Raw genomic sequence first — 27,267 nt, forward strand, 5'->3', positions numbered from 1 at the left:
CAGGGGATGTTATAATGTTTTGTTTTTTAATTTATAAGAAAAATTTCCTTTTTAAAGTTTTCATTTCTATAATTAAGTTATAACCAATATCTGATTATACGTTGACTCTTTTCCAGTAGATAATGGTCACTGATCAAAGTTTTCCTAAGATCCAATCAGTACCATCAAATAAACATTCACACTTACTGCAGTTGCTGGTGAAAAAACAAAAACAAAAACAAGTTGGAAGGCCAGCACTGTAGCTCAGTGGTACAGCACTTGCCTAACATGCATGAGACCCCCTAGTTCCACAAATATCATAAAATAATAAACTCATAAGGAATCTGGGAAGCTGTCACTGGTTAGTATTATCTGAGTCATGATTCATTTCTACTGATGTGGACAATAATGAGGGGATGATGGAATTATTTCAAAGCTCTGTGTAAGAAATTACACAGAGAAATTAAAGAAATTAAAGCAGGAAAAATAAGTGAAAATTTATCTCTCATTTTATTAAACTTTTATAATTATGATACAAAAATCAGACAAAGTACTGAGAGAGAGAGAGAAATAATAGGCCTATCATATTTGAAAAAAATATTTAACTCCAAAAGCCTAAGGAATTACATGCAAGTCATATGGTCTAATAAATAAAATACAATAAGGAATTAGAATTTATCTTAGGAACAAAAGAATAATTACATATTGGGAGACTTATTAAGAGAATTGTTTATATTAATGAATATATAATCATATCAATTGTTGGCCAAGAGAAATAATTAGCATTTAACATAAATTCCTAAACTACTGTTGGTCAATTAGGACAAGTGTATACTTCTTTAGGATTTTAAAGACTATCTGTCACAAAATCATAACCCAAATCATAACAACATTAAATTCTTCCAAGTATCAGGATAAAGAAGAAGATGCCCACTCCCAATGTTATCATTTAATATTACCTAGAATGATCAACCCAAAGCAATAAGGAGTAGAGGAAATTAGATGTGATTAAATTCCTGTGTTTGTGTGTCTGAGAAGCCAAATTTATTGCCCAAAATAGGCTATTTTAAAACCTTAGGAAAATGATCACTTATAAAATATTCATAAAGTAAGTATACAAATATCAATAACTAGGAATAATATGTTAAAATGTAATTTTAAAAATGAAGAAAGATTTCATCTAAAGGAACTAGACCTCTAATGAGGGCTAGCAATTTTATTGAGGGTGTTAATATAAGATTTTTAAAAATGAAGAATGAAGCATTCTTTTTGTGATAGGAAAACATAAAATTAAAAATATAAGTTTTCTTCAGATGAATTTATTACTTTAGATTTTAATAGAAATCTTTTCAATGGTCAGAGGGAAACATGATTCAATTAAACCAAATTCATTTAGAAAAGTAATTCCACTGGCCATACCAAGAGAAGAAATAAAAATTAATAGCAATGACAAATTGTCACTTCCAGGTAGTAAGCCATGTCCTTTAACATAATAAAAAATGAATTATTGCATCTGGGAAGGCAGACAAATTTGTTAATAGAAAAGCTATAAAGTGAAAAAATGGATTCAAATTAAAAAAAAGGTCACATTGATTGCTTAATTCCAATTCAGTGGGGTAATTCTTTTTTTTTTTTTAGATATTTTTATTGAAGGACTATAATTATAGATAATAGTAGGATTTATTTTGATACATTCATACATCTGCATGACATAATGTGTTCAAGTTCAAGTTCCTCCCCCTGAACTTCCTCTACTCTACAAGTCTCCATGTATTTTCATGAGATATTTTATTTTTTCCCCATTTCCTCTCTAGTTTCCACATGAGAGGAACCATATGACCTTTGACTTTCTGAGTCTAGCTTATTTCATTTAATAAGCTGTTCTCCGGTTCCACTCATTTTCCTGCAAAAGTCATAATTTCATTCTTCTTTATGGCTGAGTAACTCTCCATGGTGTATGTGTATCACATTTTCTTTATCCTGTTAATGGACACATAGGCTGGTTCCATAGTTTGGCTATTGTGAATTGTGCAGCTATACACATGGATATGCATGTATCCCTATAGTGTGCTGTCTTTAGTTCTTTTGGATAAATGCCAAGGAGTGGTATAGCTGGGTCACATGGTGTTTTCCTTCCTAGATTTTGGAGGAAACTCCATACTGATTTTGCTAATGTACAATCCCACCATCAATGTAGAAGTGTTCCTTTTCTCCATATCCTTGCCAGCTTTTATTATTATTTGTATTCTTGGACATTTGAAATGTGACTTTGAAACAGAACATTTGGATGAGAATGAGCTGTGCTACTTACCCACAGTCTGGAAGTTAAGGGCCACCATCTGACAGCCTGCGTTCCAGAAGAGCTGGGGCATGTAGTTGGATGAGTCCACACGTGTTCCTTTTGGATATATTCTGCTCAGCTGCATTTTGTTATATCTGGACCATCATGTTAAGTAGTGAAGACAATAATGAAAACAATGAGTTGGGCTGGGGTTGTTGCTCAGTGGTTAGAGCCCTTGCCTCACAGGTGTAAAACACTGGGTTCCATCATCAGCACCACATAAAAATAAATAAATAAATAAATACTAAAGATATTTTTAAAAAATAATAAAAAAACAAAACAACAAGAACAACAACAAAATACAATGAGTCCGTGGTATGAACTATGAGGCTGATTTCTGCCTTTCTCCATTGGGGAAATGAAATGAACACTGATGATCACACTGGGTTAGTGGGTAAACCGTGCAGAAAGCTTTCTCAATGAACAGAACAAGTGTGCTTTTACAAACTCATCATCACCTTTACAGAGCCTTGTGGGTGAAAACCAATGAGGTGGCAAAAATGTCTGAGCCAAAGTCAATGTGATTTCGTGGAAGTTGTTAAGGACAATCTTAATGATTAAGGACTCGGCAGGAAGCTGTGTTGTGTTAAGTCATGTGAGAAGATGGTATTGTGTTTGGCAGAAGCAGATAATAGGAACTGCACAGCTATTTTTGAAATGCTCTCTGCTCCTTTTCTTAACCTTCCCTGGGAATGCTGTTTGCCAAGACTGAGGTCCTCTTTATGATTGATAATGAGGTAAATATAGCACAGAGGTTTCTGACCTTGCTTAATATTGTGGTTCAGTTTCCATGCTGAGAACTGCCTAGTTGTTAAACAATGGACTATCTTGAAAACACAACTGACTAGTTCCAGTGACCCAGGGGGGTGAAGGTTAGCTAAAGTTGTGAGCCAGGCAAAATGGGCTGGAATCTTAATTTAGGGACCTGCTAGCACTGTGATCTTGGGTGGGGAAGCTATTTCACTTTTCAGTGTTGTAGTTTCCTCATCTCTAAAGCAGACTTAAAATTCCTACATCACAGGATGTTTGTGAGAATAAAATGGGATAAAACCTATAACAAAAGATCTATGGCAAAGTCAATAGTGAATACTAACGGTAGTGATTTTTATAGTGTGACTTTACTTATGGAGTTTACATTTCTTTCCCCTCCTCTTTGATGAGTTTTAAAGGTAACTTTTATTCTAGGAATTGCTTCATGAAATCAAGTTCTTGGAGATAGTTAGCATTGACTTTATGCAAAAATGATTAAAAATTCTGTTTTTATTTTGGTTCATGGATAATGATAAAAATTGTATGATGCTGGGTGCAGTGGAGCATGCCTTCCATCCCAGAAACTAGGAAGGCATCACAAGTTCAAGGCCAGCCTTGGACACTTAGCAAGATCCTGTCTTAAAATAAAAATTTTAGAAAGGGCTAATCCAAATAGCAACTCATAAAGCTAGAAGATTATTTCTGTCTAGAGATAAAGAAAAGCAGGACTCACCAAATTGCCACACAATCTTGTGTGGCAACCTTGTAAACTGGGCTTCTCTTACTCCAAAGCCAGTTCTCTGCTATGTCTTCCAGGCTACCCTGCTTAGCATTGTATATGAGTCCTGAGACCATTCCTCACTCCCAGGTTACAACATAAGCCATGTTATGCATCTTTGAGCAAAGAAACAAACAGCATGTGACCTCAGAGTGGTGTGGATTCCCCAGACATTCGTCAAATCAAGGATACTCCACAAATTCCACCGGAGACTTCGTAAGTTGTTCGAGTCCTTTGGTTTCCACAAAGGAAGACATTTCAAAACTCTTGTTTCTTTCTGAGTTCAACAATAAAAAAGGAGGTTAGAAATAAAATCCAATGTTATAAATTACAATATCCTTAAAGAGGTAGGTAAATGTTCAGTGACATGGAAGGCCCTGAATTCTCAACATAACTTTCATATTCAATATTTTTCAGTGAACTATTTGCCAGTCATAAAAGTTGAGTCTTGCCAGTACTCTTTTTCTCTTTATGACATAGGTGAGATATACAATTATGGTTGTACAATTTAAGGGCATGAATGAGTTTTAGATGAGTCTGGGTGGCAATGAATAGTGTTTGGTCAAAAGAGCAGTGACCCTGACCGTTTGCTCTAAATCCATTCAGACTGGCTCCTTGGAGCCATTGTTGAGGATGACAAAATATACCAAAATATATTATCGAAAGGTTCCTTGCTAGCACTGACTCTCATTCTGACCCACAATATCTCCTGCTCTTGACCTTGGAACTACTAATGTGACATCAGAATTACGGTATTTCAAAGCAGAAGGATCCTTGGAGATTTTCCGGTCTATTGGCCTTATTGTCAGATTAGGTAACAAAGACCAGAGAGGTGAAATGTGCCGAAGATCTCAATATCCTTGAACACAAGAGAGTTATGAAAACAGTTCAAGGTGAAATGCAAGGCTCCAGTTTGATGGAGAGGAACAAAACTAAGCTGTCTCAGTTCAGAAAGACTTGAGAGTCAATTTCTCTACTGTCTACCCAACTCAAATCAACGGTTATATATGGGACTCAGACAAGAGTGGTGATATGGCTCGAAGCTTTTAAAGCTGAGTGACTTTTGATGACTTTTCCCTCTTTGACACCCCTTCTTAAAATAAAACCTCTTTCTTCTTCCAAAGTCACATTCAGTCTCCTTCCTTATCCATCTCCCTGACTTTTCCAATTTATCCTTAGGAAAACCTTGGCTTCTCTTATTTTGGTCCATCATAAAATCTAGTTCCATAAGGCTAATTATCTGAAGGATGGTTGTTAATAAAATCAAGTCAATGTGACCAGTACTTTGTAAATTATGTTTGCCATTTTTTAAAGGTGATGAAGTGATATGAAACACAAGGAGAAAAGCACAGGTCTTGTTCATCTGATGCTGTCATTAGCTGGTTCTGAAGAATTCAATGCATCTGCTCCATGTCACACTAGCTCCTTATTAGAAGATCCTAACTAATGAATTAGGAAAATTCATTTTGAAGCCAATGAAAGTTACAGTCATATAAATATAGCCAGGATGCTTCAAATTTAACTTGTAAGGAATATCAGTAATTATATGGCATCAGAAAAATGTTAAAATGTCTCTGTATAGACTGTATTAAAGTCAAAATCTTTGGTGTAGATCTCTAGACACCAGATGGAACTAAGACTCTCAGGACAAAAATTATACAAATATAAATTTGTTAAAAGACTCTTGGATTTTGATACATCTATACAGCGGCCCTTTCTAAGGGGTTTTGGTGTTCAAGCAAAATTGCGGTTCCATATAAGCAGCTAGCAAGGCCCAAGAATTCTCTGAAATTTATGGACTCTTTATGCAAACACGAGGAACATTTTTATAAAAGGGCTTTCTATCTAGTTGGGGAAAAAAGGTGATTTTTTTTCTTTGCATTCACTATAGATGGGTAGTTGGAAGAAGAGAAAACACAAAGAGATATGAAGTTAGTTCTATATTCTTTTAAACATATAGACTGTGCTGGGTAGAGGAAATCTGAGTGAATGGGTTCTATTTTGAGTTACCAGGGTTGTTCAAGTCTTTCCTACATCCCTCCTGGGGAGTGGGTAGCTAGTTTATTCAACACCGTTCTCTGTAAAATGGATGGATCCCACTGTGTTGTTGCAAACCAAAATCAAAGGTAAAACTCTCAATTAAGCTGCCTGTTGAACTATCTGCTTTTGGAGAACCAAGTATGGACTGTAACCCTGTTATATATTATTTTAGGGGAACATTATAGAACATTGTATCATATAGTTTTTAAATATATATATATATATATATATATATATATATATATATATATATAAATGCACAGGGCTGTAGCTCTAGCTCAGTGATAGAGTGTTTACCTAGCATGTCTGGGTCCCTAGGTTCCAATCCTAACACTATTTTATATATATATATATATATATATATATATATATATATATATATACACACACACACACACACACACACACACACACACATACATACACCCCCATATATATACCACATATATACTCACACACACACGTGCATGAACACACACACAGTTTTTGATATATGGAAAGGTAGAAAGATACTCAATTCATGCTTATAGTCACGTCTTCACCAGCCCAGATGATCTCTGTTAAGATATCATTGTGGATCTAGTGACGTTGCATTTAAAATATATTTATTTTATGCTACAGGAAGGATTGTAATCCAGGGAAGACTTACTTTTTGAGATTTCAAATGACTCAAACTTGACTGGCTGGATATAGTTCACCAGGTTAGACATCTCCTCCGTGGCCATGGCTTCACTCCCAGCAGTCCCCTGGAAGCAGGAATGAGAAATAAGCAACAATCCCAGAGTCGGCATTATATGACCAAGGGTTATTTTCTCAGGAAAATGGTCAGGTGACTCAAACTATCATTAAGTCATCCCTCCTCTTTTGAAAATGATTCCTGCCAGTCAAAATTCATTATAGAAGAAAGAAAAGGCAAGGGAGAATGAGCAGTCGTGATCCAGACGCGTTTTGGATTTGGGGGGATTTTGCTATACTGCATATATTTAATAAGAGATCTTGGGGAGGGGATCCATTTCTAAACATGGAATTCATTTGTGTTTCATATGCACTGGATACACATACCCTAATGGTATTTTTTTTAAATGCTGAGATCAAACCCAGGGCCTCTTGCATGCCCCCATCACTCAGCTACATCTTTAGTCCTGTTCAATATTATAAATAATTTTCCATGTGAAATAAAGTCTCATGGGGTGGAAGCTTCCACCTTTGCATTCATACATGTGGAATCATGCCTGCATTCAAAGAGTCTTGGATTTTTGGAGCATTTCAGGTTTTGGATTTTCAGATGAGGGAGGGATGCTCAGCCTCAGGGAGCGGAGGCCCTGTTGTGCTGGATGGCTTGTGGTCTGGGCAACAGCATCTCCCCTGAGAGGGATGCAGGATCTCAGCCTCCTCTGCAGGTCTTGGGAATCAGAGTGTGCACGTAAACAAGGTGATGTGAATGCACATTAAAGTTTGAAAAGCAAGGACACCTTTGATAGAAGATGGTATCTAAGGTGAGTAAATCAAGAACTCACTATCCAGGAAGAAAATTGTGATGTAGGTGACTCCCAGATGAACTAAAATTGTTAATAATAATATAAAAAATACTGTCTTATGGAAGTGAGTGGGGGTGGGCCAACAGCTTCTGCTTTCCTTCATTAATCTTTCTGACTCCCTTCTTCTTAGTTCCCCAAGTGCCTAATAGATAAGGAATATAGCATGGTGTAGGATTAATAGTTCAGGATCTAAGACCAGATGGTTGATTTTAAATCCCAAGAACGCTAGTATGAAGCTATTCCATCTTAGACAAGTTACTCCACTGCTCTGTGCCTCAGTTTACTTATTTGTAAAATAGAATAAAACCAGTCTCTATTGTACATAGGATTTTTGTAATTATTAACAAGTTAATTTATGTTAATGAGCTCAGAACAGAGCTTGGCACACAGTAAAATCTCATGTTACTTTAGCTATTATTGGCTATTGTCCATTCTTTGATATAGATTTTAATAAAGAAGAAAACCAGTATTGGAAATATCAGCACAAGACAGGTCTCTATAAACTGATCTAGTATTTTCTCCTCTAGAAGATAAAATATAGAGAGACAAGTCTTCTTTTGAAAAGGTCAGTTGAAACATTTAGGTTAAATGTCCATTGGGAAATATTCATTTGCAAATGCACAGTTTTTAAATGATTCAGAAGTACTGAAAAAGATAAATACACAATTGAAATTATTTTCAGGCAGGTATATTTTACTGGGCATTGTAACAGTTCCTCTCAGAAATTAAGTTGAAATTTTGTTGGGGAACATAACAAAGCAGATATTTAGACTAAGCTGAGGGTGGTGATGCATGGGATGAACATTAGAACCCACAAGTTTGGGAATAGCCTTGGCAACATAGTGAGATTTGGCTCCAAAAAATTAGATTTTATTAATGGAAATTATTATAAGAGAAAGAACACCAAGTAAGAATAATTACTTGTTATTTAATTTTAAGTAAACTCTAAAGATGCAAGGAGTAAGACAGTGACCCTCTAACACATCTGAAAGCATATTCACTGCAGACCTTTTGCCCAAAGTTCCTGTCGCAACAAAATTCTAACATTCTAATTGATCTGTCTCTGAATTGCCTCTAGGATCAATGTAATTAATATTTCTGAGCTGATGATGTTACTTGGGATGTTTAAGCTTATATCAACAGATTTCTCTAGTGGTTCCAAAATCACTACAATGAAATTAATGCTACATCTCTGAATATTCCTCCAAGCCCCATAACTTCCCTGGACTTGGAACAGTTTGACAACACATTTAGTAGCCTCAAAAATTTAAGCCGGCTGTTGGATGTCATGCATTAATTCTTTCTGCCACTAGATGGCAGAAGGTGACTATGAAATATATCCAGGAGCCTGCACCTGGCTTGGCAAGTGGGAGAACCCAGTCTTTACCCACCTCATCCATTGAAGATTTTTTACAGTCATCATCATCGTCATCATCATCACTTTCGGTATCAGCTTCCCCTGTCAAATTTTAATAACAGATCGTGACGTCAACATTCACAAGTTCAAAGCACTTGTCAACAAATGTACTAACAAAAATTGATTAGAGGGCTTCATTGGAAATTGGCTTCTTGGTTTCTTTTTATTTTTGCTGCTGTTGTTGTTATCATTATTATTTTATGAATTTAAATTTTATTAGTTACAAAGAATTTTCCTGACATTTTGAATATAGATTTTTTTTCTAAATTTTATTTGGGAATAAAATACCCTTTAAATTTCCAAGTTCTACAAAAATTGAATCTCAACATTTTTTCTCTGTTTTTAAAGAAATATGGCATCATATACAGTTTTCCTTCTCAAACACCTGTATCCTATTTTGTTGTATACATTCTCTATCAGGGATGTTAGACTCTATGACCCTAATATAGATAAATTATCTCTTTTTATTTGTCTCTCTTTTTCTAAGCCTAGGCCCTTTGATGGAAGATTTGACCAGTACATGGTCAAACTTGTGTCAACCTTCTCCAAGGATGCAGGGGAACTCACAGATGGCAAAGAAGGATTTATGAGCCAGGGCAAGAACTGTGGGGTGACGGTAGCACACATGAAACCCAAGAAATACCCACCACACTCTAGAATTTGTCTGCAAAGCTTCTCTAATAGCTGTATTTTCATAGAAACAACACATGTATCTTAGAAAATGGTGATGTTCTGTTTCAAAGGGCAGGATAAAATTGGTGAACACTACAATTGAAAGTCAAATCCAGACCTAATTCAATGTCATAGTTAGCTAATATAAAAGGTCATGTCAGTGTATTTCCACCCTTGAAGAGTTAAAAGTCTTTTTCAAGGCAAAATATACATAATTGTTTGAAACATGACATTATTCTATACCTACTGGATTCAGTCATACTCAGTAATATCATTTGGGTAAAAGTATTTCTAAGTAAAAATTCAAGAAAGTATAGTTCTAAATCCAGTTGACTACTTCTTTTAGGGCTCACAGAATGCAATGGCAAAATTATGTCAGTAGATGGCAGTATGAGCTCAATAATGGGGTAATCTGCTTTGCCAAGTACCTGCCTTTTGAAAGTTATGGGCCCTACTCAATCTATGTAAATGCCACAATGCCCACAGTAGTGACCTCCAAAAAGCTCATCAATTTTTCCCTTAGTTGAGGAAGTTCAATCAATTACTGAAGATAGCAGTGAGGGAAGTATTCATTAAATATCTGTAAAAGGGAAAGACTTCTGGTACCAACAAGGGTTATTTATGGCTTATTTCTTAAAGTCTTATAAAACCACTTTATGACACCAATATTGTGTTAATAAGGTGAATTGATTACACTTTGCGAAGAAAATATATCCTTTTATATTAGAAGCAGGTTCTTTTAGGAGATTACCATTTAAATGTTTTTTTTTTTAATATTCAACTTTGGCCCCTAAGTTGTTCTTATTATTACTTTTTTTTTTTTTAATTAGAGAGGGGATTCTTTTAATCAAGAAAACTGAAAAGATGTTTGGCAGAGTCTTTTACAGAATGTGTCATGGGACATAATAATACACCAGTCCCTGCAAATACCCAATCAGGTCATTCTTTTGTTTCTGTGGGAAATAATTTGTTTCTCTCTACTATAAGAGAAAGGACTTGGTTTTTCCTTTCACAAGTTATGTTTTTTAAACTTATTTACTTGCATTTATCTTTTGAACTGATACATAGCAATTGTACAGATTTATGGGGTTCCCTGATAAGTCTTTGGAGAGGCCTCAGAGGAATCTTATTAAACTATATTGATCTTAGTTCTCTAAGACAAGTTTCCTGGCAGAGGGCAGACTCCTGAAAGTCCTCTGGCCAACACAGGCTGTGATAAGTAAATTAGTCTTGAAATAAGATCTATTTCATGTTTTTCAAGTAACTTGAGTTCCCAATACTCTGAACATCTACAAACCAAATGGCAAATTAGCAGTAGTCTTTTATGCAGGGGCCTACCTACCTATTAACATGTCCAAAAATCTCTATTGAAATAAATAATGATTGCACAACAGACCAGGGACTAGCTTAGGAAATCTACCGAATTACTAACAGATTGCTGCTCTTACTCTGTATTAAGCAATAATGTTCACTGCCTGTAAAAATCGTTACTTGTGTAATGCATCTAGTTAATAAGAGGAGGAGAGAGAACTGGTAGTAGGAAATGCAGATGGTTAAAAAAAAAAAAAACAAAAACTAAGCACCCACATGCAGAGGAAGACACAGCCTGCTTGCTAACATTCAAGGGACAAAGGTATTTTAGGAAATAGGCAGCCTCTAAAGACAATCATTTCAAAACTTCAAAAAGAACAGTTTTATTGAGAATAGAGGTTATTTTTGTAAAACAAATCAGAATTGTGCAATAATGTTTGAAACACACATTCAAGAGCTCCAAAACAAAAACCCTTTCAAAGAATTATATCATGTCGGCTGATAAGGATATTCATCTAAACAATACAAGGCATTGGCAATTAAGACAGGAAAATATGAGAAAAGATAAGTCAGAGTCTTGACCAACGCTTTTTTTTTTCTCCCTGATTGCCCTGGAGTTGATATTTTAATGTCCACATTGTTTTCTAATCTCTTAATTAATGTGTGATAGGAACATAGAAATGTGCCCATACTGTATGTGTGCAGTGCAATGAATTTTCACCAAATAAAGATGTCTGAGTAACCAGCTTCCAGACCAAGAAAATACCACTGGGCTCACTTCCAGCAACTTTTTTTTCCAAGGGTTACCATTACCCTAGCTTCTAACAGCCCAGATAAGTTTTGCCTGTGTTTGTCCTTTGCATAGATGGAATCCTATAGTGAATATGTTCTTGTATTTGACTTTTTTTGCTCAACATATGTTTATAACATCATATTTTATATTAGCCATAGATCATTCTCATGGCTGCATACAATTCTTTTGTGTGGACACAGTATGATTTATTAATTTGTTGATGGGCATTTGGTTGGTTTCCAGTGTTTTGCTATTTTTTATTTATTTACTTTTTATCATGCTACTGTAAGTAATTCTGGCACATGCCTCTTGGTAAACATAAATATGCATTTCTGTCAGGTGTTTACCTAGAAATCTTGGAGCCTGGGGTAAGTGGTAATGTGTATGTTCATCTTTTGCAGATACAATAAATAATTTTTTTCAGTGTAATGGTACCAATGTTAAACTTTTCTTTCTTTCTTTCTTTTTTTTTTTTTTAAGGGGGTAGGGCCATTCTGGGGACAGAGCCCAGGATCTTCTGTACATGCTGAGCAAGGACTCGACTGCTGAGCTACACTCAGCATGTTAAACTTTTAGCTAAAGAACTTCCTAAAGCAAGTTTCAAGTTTTCCCCATTCATCACCCTCCAACCTGGAAGGTCTTTATAATGCACTGTAGGATGGTTGAGACTGATTGAACTTGGAAAATAAAGTAGACTAAATGACAAATAATCCCAAAGAAACAAGCAACCACTTCCAATTCTTTCCTCATCGACCACAAAAAAAAAAAAAAAAAAAAAATTCATTTCAACCTAAATTTAAAAGGAAAAGGAATGATAATAGGCATGGCTTAGTAGCTTTGATAGGTAATGTAAGCAATTTTGCCATTTCACATTTTCAGAAAGCCTCTGTAAGACATGGAAAATTGAGACATCAGGAGGCATCACTGGCTCATCAATGAGAATGTCTTTGCTCAGTATCTCCTCTACAGTCCTGTGTTAATGTGTCCCTTAAGAAGCTTATCATGTGGTCACAACAAAGATGAGCTGGCTAATGTGGAAGCTGGAATAATGTCCTCCCAAAGAATGCCTTATCCTGCCAATACACTAACCTGGCAGAAAAAAAGGGACTTTGCAGATGAGTTAAATGAAACCATGGGTGGGGGGGATTATCCTGGGATTTTCTGGGTGGGTCTGACATAATGGCATGACTCTTTAAAAGCAGAGGACACTTCCCAGCAGTGGCCTTAGGGACCGGTGACTACAGAGGAGATGAAACATTGCTCTCTTTGAGGCTAGGGGAGGGGGCTTTGAGTCAACAAATGTGGGAGGTCGCTAGGAGGTGAAAAAGCAAAGAAACAAATTCTTCCTTTGATATGAGTATCAGAAAATATTATAGGATTATTGACTGTGGAGTATATTAATTAGTGTGTGTGTTAGATAAAGACTATAAGCATCATGTCCATGATGTAATGTAAACTGCAAAACTTACATAAACTGCAGAACTTAGATAGACTTAAGATAGTGACGTAAGAGTCTAAGCCCGGGCGTAGACCCCAGAGCTCATCCAGTTATCAGCTGCAAGCACAACTGAACTAGGATTTAAAAGTAGTCTTTGAGGACACAGCAGGACTAACAGGACTCAGATAGACAGACTGAGACCTCTGTCACTGTTTTCCCCCCTGCACCAGACCCCTCCAGCCTGGATAGAGTTCTGAACTTAAGACACATCAGAGGTGAGCATCTGGAATCCTTAGGTGTAGACTCATTTAGGACTTAGAATTAGGATGTGTGTCTGAAGTGTGATGAGCATCAATAAAATAGATTTGGCTGAATCTAACTATGCCTCAGACTGAGTCTGTAGAGACTGCTCCTGACATTCTTAGACCTTCCAGAGAGGAGCACAGCCCTGTGGACCCCTTGATTTAAGCTCATGAGATCCTTGCAAGACTTTTGAATCTGGAGAACAGAGGATAAAATATTTGTGTGCATTTAAATCATCAGGTTTCTAAAGGCAACAGAAAACCAGTTCAGTTTAATACTGTGCCCAGAGCAATGCTGAACTTCCCTGTAAATGAATTTCAGAGTGGCAATTCTCAAACCATACACCATAGGAGCCCACGGCCGGCCGCTCACCTGCTCCGGGAGATGAGGGCTCGAACACGCTAGAGGAATCACTGTATGTGTTGGACACTTGTTCAGAGAGCTTCTTCTTGCCACTTCCTTCTGATGACTTGTGTGACTTCTTCTTGTTTTTCACCAAGATTTTATACATTAAATCCATAGGGCTGGGAAGAGGAACTCCAGATTCCAGCTAACAAAGGAAAAGCAAAATCTTTAAAAATACTGCCCCTCTCTTTCAAATGTCCTCTCCGAAATTCCAGCACAGTTCTGGATACCAAGAGTGTCTAGATTATTCTTTACTACCTTGGATGTGACTCATTAAACTGTATTGTGTGTCCTGTAGGGTGCTGGTTCATAGCTCTTTTTTATTTTTTTTACCCATTAAAGATATATTTTAATTGCTGTACTCTTCTTTTTCACACAACAAAATATACATAAATAAGGATCTCAGCCATGTACTGGTAGATTTAAGTCTTAAACCTGAACTTGCATGAGTATTCTGGTGAAGAAAATGAATCCAACCATCTTGATTTAGGACAGATAAGAAGGCAATGTTCTGAATTTTCAAAGGGAAGCCATACCTCTAGCAGGAAGATTTGGTAAAGTCAGACAAGAGCTTCCAAGCAAGAATGTGCAATCAATTTTTTAGATGCAGCTTTAAACAGCCAAATTCTCCTCCTGGAAATAGCTAGGGTAGCCACACATCTCCTCGGCATCAGTGGAGGCTGGCTATGTGGTTTCAGATTTCCTTCCAGCCATGAGATTCTAGCTATCATCCTTGCAAATCTTATTCTACAATTTCAAGTTTGCACATCTAATGGGAAAATCAATTTCCCATGAGAGGTTTATTAGATATTATATCAGAGAGCACGTGTGCAAGCCACAGGATGGGTTATTTTTAGAAAGTCTATTGAACTCCTCTAAGCTAGTCCTCTATTCTTTGTTTAGAATGAGTCTGGGGACTGAGATGAACTCACTTAAGGATATTTGGGGACTAGGTTCAAGGATCCAAAAGGGAAGAGGCTACTTTAGGCTATTTCTGCTGCTTTCTTTCCCCAAACAGGGGTAGGACCACAGCAACAGCAGACCTGAGTTCTGCCTCAAAGGTACATGGAAGGAGTGGGCAGCAGCTATGAGATAGGTCATCGTGCCATTCCCAATGTCCCATTTTGCTATCTCAAAGGGGTGTGAGAAGCCTCCCTGGGAGGTAAGCAGAGCCCCATCCTCTTGGACTTTCTCTGTGGGCTGATTGTAACTGCTGGGGGTTCTGCACTCCTAATTGAGTCACATCAGGCAGTGAGGGAAGGAAAGCACTGTGGAAAGAGGAGGAGACAGACACATTTCCATCTTCCCTGGGGCCCATCGCCAGCATCCTCCTGGTTAGAGAGTTCATTATCAATATGGAAGGGAAGTAAGTCTCCCTCCAATTCCCATGGTAGAACGCATGCCTTTCTTCAAGGGCAAACACCAAACCTGCTTACTGGGTATTTTTCCAGTGGCTCCATGAGAAGGGCATCACCAAAGATTAGTCGGCAGTACTCCGCCATCTTGGCTTGCTGCTTTGGGCTAAGGGAGAACAAGAAAGAAAAAAAAAAAGCAATCAGGGAAGCTTCTTACAGGAGCCTGAACAGGGCGGCTTTGTGTTATTAATTACAAAAAGTGGCAATTCCCTGAGCCCACCGTTCAGGATCAAGTTTTATCATTTTAAATCCCCATCCTCACTTAGGTGAATTTAAATACTGCATGCACACCCCACGGACGGTAAAGGTATGGGCCGGGTGAGCCTATTTTAAAGGCTGACCTGCATAGACAGGGACAGGGAGGACAGCAGGTCATTTGCCTGTCACAAGAGACTTAAAGGTTCCAGAGTTAGAGACTCCATCCCTCTTATTTCATTCCCCAGTTCTATGTTAATTCAAGGCACTTGGAGAGTGAACTTTTCCATAGCTCCATGTGAATTCCTGGGTGAAATTTATCAGACCTACAGAGAGTTTCAAAGGAGTGTTTACCAGGAGGCAGGGGAGGAAGAAAGGTAGGGGCACAGAGAGGCATCGAAGGAAAGTGAATCTCAAATGTATCAGAGAAAGCAGCCGACAGGAGACTTGTGGAGGGGGGTCCTAGAGGAAAGAGAAAAGCAGCAGGCATCTTGGGGACAGGTGCCTTCTCAGCATCTCTTATGTGCATAAGCAGGAAGCCAAGGAGGGTAAGCCTGAGAGTGTTGCCTGCACTGATGGCTTCTGATGGGAAAAGGCTGGGGCAGCTGTGGCTTCTTGGAGCTCCAGGCTCCTGAACCGCTTTGGATCTATAAAACGAGGAGGATCACCACTGCTCTCGGAAAGGGACAAAGGATGCTGAGAAGATGAAATGAAGTAATGGATGCAAATGCCTTTGAAATGCTACAAGAGCAGGGCACATGTAAGATGATCCCACTTCTGGAAGGCAGTGTCTGCCAGCTAGACTAGACACACTGTGCCTCCAGCCCTCGTAAACACATTGATAGCAGGGAACAGCCCTCCTCCTTCAGAGCTCCTGCTTTCCTTGACCTTTTTGAATCCAATAAAACAAATTTTTTTTTCATTCTGTGGAATGTTAAATATCGTTATAAGGTATCCGATTCTGGCGGGTTTTATGGACTCTGATTTTGAGCTACAGCCGTAGAACTTGATTTCCCATAGTTATAGCTACTCCCTGCAATGATAATACATTGTAGAAGAACAGGGATCGTACTGAGAATAAGCATCAGTAATGAAAAGCCAGCTTTCCCACAGTTCAGATGAATTACAGAATGTGACTCTCATTTTCATTCCCTGTTTCCTGAATGTGAAGCCTGGATCATGGACTGTTGCCTCTGGGAAGGAGCGCTGAGGGGAGTAAAATAATACTGCAATAATGCACAGGAGAAAGCCCTCATTATATCCTTTTTTTTTTCTTTTTAAAAAACAAAGCATGTGTTTTAGGGATCAGGTGAGTTATCTTGGGTTTAAATATGAACTTCCCAAGTTACTGCTTTCTTGGAACTGCAGGGGGAAGCAGAGGAGAGATTCAGAAAATGTACAAAGGCCTTCTTACTCCTCATCAGACTTTTGTTGGCCTCTGTGAGATTTTACTTTATGGCTGACGCAGTCCTCAGAGTAGAGGGCACTAGTCCTCAGTAGTGCCAGAGAGAAGAAATCACTGCTGATCAGAGAAGTGACCCTGAAAAGCTCTGGAGGTGGTGGTTTAAGGACAACTTCTTAGAAACTGTGTCGATGAGACCGTTGGGAGCAGGTGCAGTAGCGGCTGATCTGGAAAGGGTAGGCTCAGGTGGATATTCTTTGCCCCAGTGATAACTCACACAGGGCCTCCACCAAGTCAGCCAGCTCCCTGCTGCAGCTGAGAATAAGTCCATCTGTGCTGGGTCCATATAACCAGGTTGCACTTAAGGAAGCTGTCAAAGAATGATCCTATTATATACCATAGATCTTTTACTACACCAAATGTGTTCCATGGACAGCAGCATCAACATCACTTGTTAAAAATGCAGATACAGAATCAAAAGTCAAGATTCCACATTTTCATAAGTCCTCTTCATGCTTCTGATGCATGTTCAAGCTTTAAATTAATCTGATAGATTAATATTAATCACCAGGTGCTGCATTAGGTGACATTTCTTCTTAAGTGGTAGATGGTGGGAGTTCTGAGTTCTCTTTGATTAGTGACCAGGAACAAAAAGGAAGAGTTTTACCCTGATATCCTCCTGCTTTGGGGATTTCTGGGAAACCATATTCTTACCAGTAGAGGGATTTCAGGGAGGTGATTCAGGTGCCCCTAAACAGGTGTGCTCTGTTAGGTAGTCTCCAAGAAGGATGGTGCTGACGCCATGATTCTTATTCAACTAAAGAAACACCTGAGTCATTAACATGGCAGGTGATGGAGCCAAGTCCCAGTTTACTGATTCATGGAGTTGGGAGTGAAGTCCTGGAATCTGCCTTTGAAGCAAGCCTGCAGGTAATTCTGATGCAGGTGGTTATGGACATACAACATTTAGAGCCTCCCTCTAGCGCTTTATCCAAATCACTTGGGGTCCAGTTGAAGTGAAATTCTGAAATAGAACCCAGGATGGGGCCAGAATTGCTGCATTTCTAAGAAGTTCCCCTTGGATGCAGTTACTTTGAAAAACAAAGATCTGTGTCTAAGATGGAGAAAGTAAAATGTAGCTATCCAAGAAAAAAAAAATGAATTGTGTTACTTAGTAATCAGGCTATTCATGTTCTCAATAAATACACATGCCCACCTGACTCAATCAGAACACAGGGAAAACCGAATACAAAAAGTGAGAGGAAAACAAACCTACTTTAATTACAGGAGGAACTGCAGAAATAAAAGGCATTAAAATTGCAATTAGCAAAAAAAAAAAAAGTCCTGAAATTTTTAAAGCATCAATATCATCTACTGTAGAAATAAAGTGAGAGAGAAAAATTCATAAATACATTTTGAGCTTCAGGCTGAAACAGATATTTCTAAAGATATTAAAATACCCAGTCAGGTGCACTGGTGCACACCTATGATCCCAGCTACTCAGGAGGTTGATACAAGAAGATTACAAGTTTGAGGCCACTGCCGGCAATTTAGTGAGACTCTGTCTCAAAAGCACTGGGATATAGCTCCGTGTTAGAGTCCCTGAGTTCAATCCCCAGCACTGTGAACATAGAGAGAGAGATAGATAAATTTTAAGTCTGGCAAAAGAGTCAGTTTCTGATAAGAATGCATACCAACTCATGGGGTTAAATCCCCCAAATTGAACTATACTGACCTCCTTCTCTATAGATAAGGAATCTGTAGTCCACGGAAATAAAGAACCTTGTCCAAAATCTCATAGTTGTCTATAGCTGAACCAGGGCTAGAGATTGCTTCATTTGAATTCGATACAGGATTCATTTTGTAAAAGTGCTCGTTCACAAATGAAGTGGGCCATCAGGGTCAACTAGGGCTTTTTGTTGTTATTGTTGTTTACATTTTTATAAAGATTTTCAAGTCTTCTCTACAAATTCTAATTTGGGAGTAGGAGAGCCCCTTAGGAACCTGCATTTGAGAAAGTTCTCTATGGAAGCCTGAGGTAGCAGGTGACTAAGTGGACAGCAGTTAGTGGCAGAGTCTCTTTTGTTGTCTATGGATAGAGGATTTCAGATACTTAGAGAGAAACCATGAAATGCCGTGGATTTGTTCCATTCCCCCCCCCCCCCCAGTATGAGTTTGTTTTGGGCTGTGGGCCAAATCAGTGGCACCAGAGGATAAAATGGTTCACCAGAAATGGCAAATAGGTTTCAAAGGTTTTGAGGGTGTGCTCCTGGGTCACTAGGTTGAGAAGGATTCTGAGGTAACATTTAGGCCTAGTGAGAAGGAAACAGTGCTGGGACTTAAGGAATGAGACCTGCCACAGGTCCAGAACCAAGTGAGTTGACCCACAAGTCAAGGATAGGGCTATACCCAGGGAGGGGATGTCCATCAGCCTTCTTTGGCCATGTGATACCTCTCCCAGGAAAGATTTATGGCTAAAGGATTTTCATGTGAAGCTGAAGGACAGCGGAAATGTGTAGCAAACATCTTCCCACAATGGGAGTCAGTCTCTCTGTATTTCACTGCCATTAGATTTTTCTAATGGCTTGGGAAGCACTCTTGGCACCCTGGGAAGGCTGTCTTCCTGTTTTCTTTTGTCACATTTGAATTATTAATGACACTTTTAATAGCTAAACTCATTTGCCCAGAAAGGACAGTATTATGCAGCCACCCACTTTGCTTTTGTTCACAAGGTAGGGAGTTTCCATGCCCAGTTTTGGATCTCTGTATGATCAGTGCATAAGATTGCAAAAACAGCAACAACAACAACAACAAACAAACAAACAAAACACCCCATGGCCCAGACATGGTGATGCACAGTTAGAATCCCAGCAATGTGAGGGAGGGTGCTGAGGCAGGAGGATCCCAAGTTCAAGGCCAGCCTCCAGAACTTAGCAAGGCCCTACGCAACTTAGTGAGAACTTGTCTCAAAACAAAAAGAAAAAAAGAAGGCTGGGGCTGGAGTTCACTAGTAAAGAACCTCTGGGTTTAATCCCCAGTACCAAAAAAAAAAAAAAATTCTGTGGTTGGAGTTCATAAGCCACAAAAGCATGAACATTTATAGACAGTTGCCTTGCGGATGCTCTGGTTGTTTTAATTCCACATTTTGGAAACTCATGATGCTTTTGTGCAGGTGCAGGAAATGCTGTAGTTCTCTAGCCCAGGCCAACTGAATTTGAATTCCACCTCTGTCATATTTTAGCTGCATAATCTTGAACAGCTTTGGGATTTAGTTTCTTCATCCATATACTAAGAATAATCATCAGATTTACTGTGAAGAGCACCTGGGTTCATGTTGAGGGTTGCATGAGCTCAGGCACATAAAAGAATTGCAAGGTTCTTGGGCACAAAATACCCATTCAATAAATGCTACCTGTTGTTATATTTATGGTCATGGTAGCTGCTGGTACTTTTGGCTAATTAAGGGAGAGTGCAGTGTAGCAGGTATGATAATCCAGAATAGAACCGTAGACTTTCATTTTGTCTAGTTCAAATAGAAATATTTAAGAAAATAAGCACACTGAGTGCTTTTTCTCATAAGTAGACAAAACAAAGCACACACACACAAATCCCACACATCAACCAGTCTGGTGACTACTGTGCCTGAAAGAAAAGTGGCAAAGCATTGTGGGAACCAAAAATCAAATGGATGGGCAGAGACAAGGAAGAGCTCCAGCAAAGTCACAGGCAAGTCAGAGCTGTCACCAACAAGCAGCTATTAGACACAGCCACCAAAGAGGTGCCCCTGAGAAACAGCAATGGGACAGAATAAATTCCATTCTCTTCAACTGACCGTCAGGAGTATTAGAAGAACTATGTGCCCAATGATTACAGCATTCATTGGACAATGTATGATAATGAAACAGAATCAAGGACCAATGGATGTAACGTGGATTTACTGAGGGCAATAGAAGAACAGACCCTTATAAGATTGGTTATGTCAGAATAAGGCTTCTCTATATGTATATGTTAATGAATGTCCACATTTAATTATTTAGAAATCTGATGATGACCAAACTGCTTCTTTAAGGTTCAGTGAATTGTTGCAGAATTAGCAAATGCAAGCCCATGTTGCAAATAAGTTGGACAAAGAAAATGAGTGTCCTGGGAAATACTCTTCATTGAAAGGAGAGTATTTCCCAGGACATATTTCCCAAAGTATTACTCTGGTACTTTGTGATAAATGAATATAAAATAGGCCAGATATGGTGGTGTACACTTAAAAAACCACATAAACCCACCTACTCAGGAGGCTGAGGAAGGAAGATTGTCACGTTCAAGGCCAGCCTGGGCAAATTAGCAAGAGTCCATCTCAAACTAAAATTTAAAAAAACCCAAAAAACTAGGTGTATATCCCAGTAGCAGAACACTTGCCTAGCATTCATGAAACCCTGAGTGGAATTCCCAGCATCATGAGAGACAGAGAGAGAGAGAGAGAGAAAGGAGGGAGGGAGGGAGGGAGGGAAGAAGAAGGAAGGAAGGAAGATAAGAAGGAGGAGGGAAGGAGGGAAGGAGATAAAGAGTCAGGTAAAAATGACCTTTACTTGGAGTGGCTCAGTAATAAGTGCAGATTATTTTGAAGTAGGAAAATGTTTACAAATACTAACAAATGGGAAAATCAACAGGAAGAAGAAGGATGGAGCATTTGCCAGGCTGAGTTCTGTATAACTACAAAGTGGCAGAATAGAATTTGCAGTTTTCCTTCCACCTGCTGCAAGTAGATAACTGGTCATTTTAAGGTGGCAAAACTGACTATGAATCTGCATGCAACAGAAGGTGCTGATGAAGGAGGGTTATAAAAGTGGCCCACTGCATTCCAAATCTATAAGGAAGATACGTATTGTATAAGAAAATATGTTCTATTTTTTTTTGTAAACAGAAGTCCTTAATTAAAAATCATATTATGGTATAAGTCCAATGAAGTTTTAATGGTGATGAGATTTAAATGAATAAGTTTTATCATACATGAATGAAAACATGCCACTTATTATATAGTATGAGAAAATGATTGCACACCATTAATGTCAAACAATCTTTCTTTTTTTTGTGAGGGGAACAGAGATTAAATCCAGCAGTGCTTAACCACTTGGCAACATTGCCACATCCCCAGCCCTTTTTATTTTTTATTTTGAGACAGGATCTTACTAAGTTGCTTAGGGCCTTGATAAGTTGCTAAGGCTGACTTTCATCTTGTCATCCTCCTGCCTTAGCCTCCCAGGCTGCTGGGACTACAGATGCTGAAATAACATGCCCAGAAATAATGTCAAACAATCTTAAATCTGATGAACCATTATCAAATTGTTAAATAAAGACTTGGGGAAAAGACTCCTCACTGAAAGTTCTGAATACTTACGAATCCACGTGGTTCTCAAATGACAGAAGAATTGGAAAAGGTGAGGTCTTAAATGCACACTCTGCGATTGCTTCTATCACTTCCTAAAAATGAGAACAGATGTATATTCAATATGCCAGAAATTTTAAAGTCTAGATTTTTCTCCCTTTGGGGTTAAACCCATTAATATGGTGGATGTTTATTTATTTATTTTTTGCTTGTTGTTATTTTGTTTGTTTGTTTTCCAATGCTGGGGATGGAACCCAGGACCTCACACATGCTAGGCAGGCACAGAGCAATACTCAGTCCATATGGTTGTCTTTTCCACTTACAGAATTGTACCAAATGGCTAGAAGGGGCTGTGAGGTCAGCCAGCCTGTAACATGTCTAACTCAATTCTTCAAGGTGAAAAAAAAAAAAAAAGGAGACTGGATTTGATGGAGGAAAGACATAGTTGTAAAGAGGAATGATTCTTCTATTTATTAAGTATATCTAACATTTTTCATAGTGAAAGAAATCTAATCACTGAAAAAAGTTTTCAATGGTAACAAGAGGCTAATTTTCACTCACAAGTTCACTTTCTCAACTGAACCACTGTTAGTATTTGGTTATGTTGACTTCTAGTCTGCTTTGCATGTATTCGTGCAACTTACTTTTACAGTACATAATTTGTATTTAAAAATTGTTAAGACTTAACTGAGATTCAATTCAGCATTCAGAGTGGTCTGTTAAATTGTTTTTGGTATATTCCTGGAGTTGTGCTAGCATCATCCTGATCTTCCTTGGGAAACTTTTATCAACCCCGCAAAGGAACTGTGTGCCCACCAGCAGTCACTTTTCTTCCCCAGCCCCATCTCACCCACCTAGTCCTAGGCAATCACTAATTTACTCCTGTGTCCAAGGATGTGCCTATTCCAAATATTTCATATAAATGAAATCATGCAGTATCTGGCTTTTTTTTTCATCTGCTGTCTTTCCCTTAGCAGGCTGACAAAATTCATTTGTGTTGTACCAGGTATCAGTACTTCATTCTTCCATCTATATTTTTTAAAAAATATATTTGTCATAAACTTATATAAAATTCTAAGCAAATAGAAGTATCCTAGTTAATTTATCTATTCCTCAGCTGTGGGCTGAGTATGCTTTAAGAGTGGTCATTCAAAGAATCCTTCAAAGAACATCTTCATTTTTCCTTTCTATTTTGCATGATTTTCTAGGAATGGGTTATATGAAGGAGAATTACTGAAATAAAGAATGTGGATATTTCTAGAGTCTCCCATGTATCTCCAGATGACTTTTCATTTTAGATTGCCCAGGGAAATTTAGGAAGGACCAGATTGCAAATGCATATTCACCAGTTTTGGGGCATTATATTTTCAAAATGTTTTTCTTATTTAACTAGCATTGAAGTGCAATCTTATTTATTGTTTAATTATATCACTGTTGATACTATTGGAGTTTCACACTCTCATGCATTGTTTTTTAGTAGCACTTAGTCTTTACAGAATTTCAAGTAAGAATTTTGACTCACTTTCTTTACATTTAAATCTTTTCCACTGTCTTCTCTACCTTCCCTATGCAACACATAGCTTTCTTTATAGCTATGCCATTAAGCTACTTCCCTTGCTCTGGAGTATAAATAAGGCTTTCTAATTCTGTACTTCATTTGCATATATCCTTTAAGAAGGATTTGCCTGCATGGAGCAAGAAGAGTCACTCTCACTGTTTCTTAGAAGTGAATTCACAGATCGCCTTTCATACATAATCAATTTAACTTTTATGATAGTTGAGTCCATCAAAATAAGTGCGCTATAAAAAGAAAGCAACACTTTAAAGATTTAAATTTATTTATTTCATTGATTTGTAGATTCAAACAAACTGCTGCCTCTTAGACTTACTAGCTGTGTGACCTTGGGAAAAACCAGCTTATGCCTCTGTGCGTTGACTTGATGATCTGTAAAGGGAGAGGGATAAACGTCTTTCCACAGATCTGTTGTGAAGCTGCCTCAAGAGAGGGTGAAGGAGCTAGCCCTGTTTAGTAAATATTATCACATCAACTAATGTTAATTCGCCTTGCTAATGTCTGCCTCCCTAGGTATCCTAATCCTTCCCTCTTGTTCACTTACTAGTAAAAACAAAACCTGTTATTGGATGAGCATTTGCTTTTTCCCAGAGAGGTATTTTATTCCATGCTGCCAACATTTCATAAGGAAAACATTACCTTCCATTGTACAGATCACAGATTTGAGGTTCAGAAATATAAATTGACTTGCCCAAGGTCACAGAGAAGAGAATGTAAGATCAAACCCCAGGAATGTTTTCAGGCTCATGTTGATCAGCTCCCACTGGGCTCCTAACCAAAGCCTGGGTTGTGTTTAATTGAGTATAGAGTGTGAGCTTCTGGCATCTTCCTCACTCTGAAGTGGATGCCCTGGGTTGAGCATGGAGGACACCCACAGCCTTCATCATGACAGTCTGACACAGGACTTAACTCCCATCCTTGATCTGCCTTGATAGGAAATCCTGGCCTATATAGTACCAGGACTACTGTACTTATAGAAAAAAAAAGCTGAACTTTGCCTTTTTGCATTTCAATCATAACATCAGTAGCTCACATTTGTAGGGTATCCATGGTATGCCATGCCATGTCTGTGCATGAAGAAGGGTTGTTGAATGTTTATGTACAATGACCTTAGAAGGTATGTATGATTATCATCTCCATTTTGCTGATAAGGAAGGAAGTTTGGTTGCTAAGAGGACCCCCCCCCTTTCAGGTATATTATAGTTGTACGTAATAGTGAGCTTTGTTGTTACATATTTGTACATGCACTTGATATAACAATATTATTTGGCCAATATCTTTTCCCAGTATTTTCCCTTTCCCTTCTCTCCTCCCTCCCAGAGTTCCTTTTTTTCTATTCTATGAATGTCCCTTCAATTTTCATGAGATTCCCCCCACAACTTTCCTTTCCTTTTTCCTCTGTAGCTTTCACATATGAGAGAAAACATATGACCCTTGACCTTCTGAACTTGGCTTATTTTGCTTAACAGAATGGTCTCAAGTTCTATCTCTTTTTCCCCAAAGTATATAGTTTCATTTTTTTTCTTTACGGCTGAATAAAACTCTCTTGTGAATATATACCACATTTTCTTTATCAATTAAGCTGTTGATGGACACCTAGGCTGATTCCATAGTTTGGCTATTGTGAATTGGGCTGCTTTAAACATAGGTGTATGCATGTATCACTATCTTATAAATGTCTTTAATTCTAGGGTAAATACTGAGGAGTGGTACAGTTGGGCCATATGGTGGTTCCAAGCCTAGTCTTTTGAGGAAACTCCCTATTGATTTCCATAATTTAAAATCCCACCAGTAGTGTGAAAGTGTTCCTTTTAAGAGGAAGGTTTTAAGGCCTTATGGCCAGTAAATGAAGAAGCTGGTACTGGAACCCTGTCAGTCAGCTCCTGAGCAGCATCCTTGATGTCTATATTTGCCTTTCTCTCTTTCCACTCTCCTCCTCTCTCCAAACTGTCACTCCTCATCTTGCCAGTCTAGAAGATCTTGCAAACTTTTAAACTGTGGATGAGGGGAACTATTTATTGAATTTTATCTAATAATTTTAGTAGGAATCAACTGAAAACTCTAGAAGTTTTTATCAGAGAACTTTTTTCTGTTATCCTTTGAAATGTGCATGGTGCACATGATCATTCAGGATGAGAAAACTAGTTCTGGGTTTTTTTTTTTTTTTTTGGACAGAGACTGAACCCAGGGGTGCTTAAGCACTGAGCCATATCCCCAGCCCTTTTTTATATTTTATTTTGAGACAGGGTCTGGTTAAGTTGCTTAGGGCCTTGCTAAGTTACTGAGGCTGCCTTTGCATTTGCGATCCTCCTGCCTCCCAAGCTGGTGGGATTATAGGGATTCGATACCACACCTGACTAGCTGTAGTTTTTAAGTTTCTTTCATACCTGCTATAATTAGAGGACATTGGATGGGAAAGTTCCTTCCTACTCAATTGCTCCTTATCAAGACAAAACCAGTTTTCAGATACTTCTAACACTGGATTCAATAATCTATTAACCATATGGTTCCATCACTAACCTCCAGTGGGGAAAATTGCCTTTATCCTTGACAGACAACAGCAGGGTGTATTTGGATATCCATTTTATGCATGCATTTCTGGAGCCATGAAACTGTATCCTAAATTATTATTATTTCTCTCAGGGAATGAAGCCTTATTTTCAGAAATGCTCGATTTAACAATTTACCCACATTTGATCCATGTTTATCATGCATTTGTTTCATATTACCCGTTTTTCCATTTTGTACAATTACTGCTCAAAAGGGAGCTGCCTGAGGAAAGAAAAAGGACCAGCCTGGGATGGAGTGGGCAGGGAGGGGGTGTGCAGTGTATGGAGGAAAGAGATTGAGTAGGAACAGAAAGAATGAGACCAAAGGGTGAATTACTACATCAGGGCCATCAGAAGACAATGAGGCATAGAGACAAAGGAGCAGATATATGGGATAAGTAACAAATAAACCAGACTGCAGAATAAAAAGGCCTCCACAAAGAGACTGAATTACAGCACGTCCCCTTTCACTGAACATAACCTTTTATTTGGGCTCATACAATAAATAGGCATCAAATGTCAGTAGGCAGATACATTGCACTGGAATGTTCTGCATCATATACACGGAAAGGAGATAAGCTGTATGGCATAAAAATGATGAACTTTGCAGCTGCAATACGCACTGTATCTATAGAATAGAATATGGTTTGATGGCTGTGAAAGTCAAGCCCAAGTGTAAGGGAAAGCCTGGGTAGCAACAGTTGGGAGAGTCTTTTTACTGCCTACCAATACGTTGTACATAAAATTCCACCTGCAAAAACGGAGAAAGATGAAATTCACGTAGGTGATGCACAGAGGTAAAAAGAGTAAAAATGAAAGCATTGCTATACTCTGTCTACTGGATTTGGGATGGAAAAATTCATCCAGAACATTTGTTGAGCACTGATTATATGCCAGGGTCTGTTCAAAGTGCTTCGGACAGATGAAGACACGAAACAAAGACCCCCTGTCTTTGTGGTGCTCCCACCATGTTAGTAGAAAGAGATGC

At 38.3% G+C, this 27,267-nt stretch overlaps 1 protein-coding gene across 3 annotated transcripts in view; it reads right to left on the bottom strand.

The window, feature by feature from the left end:
• The window catches only part of Plcb1 (phospholipase C beta 1), a 710,898-nt gene that overhangs the window by 147,911 nt on the left and 535,720 nt on the right, over positions 1 to 27,267 (bottom strand). For all 3 annotated transcript variants that reach the window (XM_005320485.4, XM_078051429.1, XM_005320486.4), the window contains 7 exons: positions 22,170 to 22,252; positions 15,202 to 15,286; positions 13,733 to 13,910; positions 8,818 to 8,885; positions 6,538 to 6,634; positions 4,041 to 4,125; positions 2,291 to 2,415 (listed from right to left, as the gene is read on the bottom strand). In XM_005320485.4, the coding sequence (XP_005320542.2) occupies positions 2,291 to 2,415; positions 4,041 to 4,125; positions 6,538 to 6,634; positions 8,818 to 8,885; positions 13,733 to 13,910; positions 15,202 to 15,286; positions 22,170 to 22,252 (721 nt within the window). The remainder of the gene's footprint in view (positions 1 to 2,290; positions 2,416 to 4,040; positions 4,126 to 6,537; positions 6,635 to 8,817; positions 8,886 to 13,732; positions 13,911 to 15,201; positions 15,287 to 22,169; positions 22,253 to 27,267) is intronic.

This window comes from Ictidomys tridecemlineatus, chromosome 5, assembly GCF_052094955.1.
Source record: "Ictidomys tridecemlineatus isolate mIctTri1 chromosome 5, mIctTri1.hap1, whole genome shotgun sequence".
Lineage (NCBI taxonomy): Eukaryota > Metazoa > Chordata > Mammalia > Rodentia > Sciuridae > Ictidomys > Ictidomys tridecemlineatus.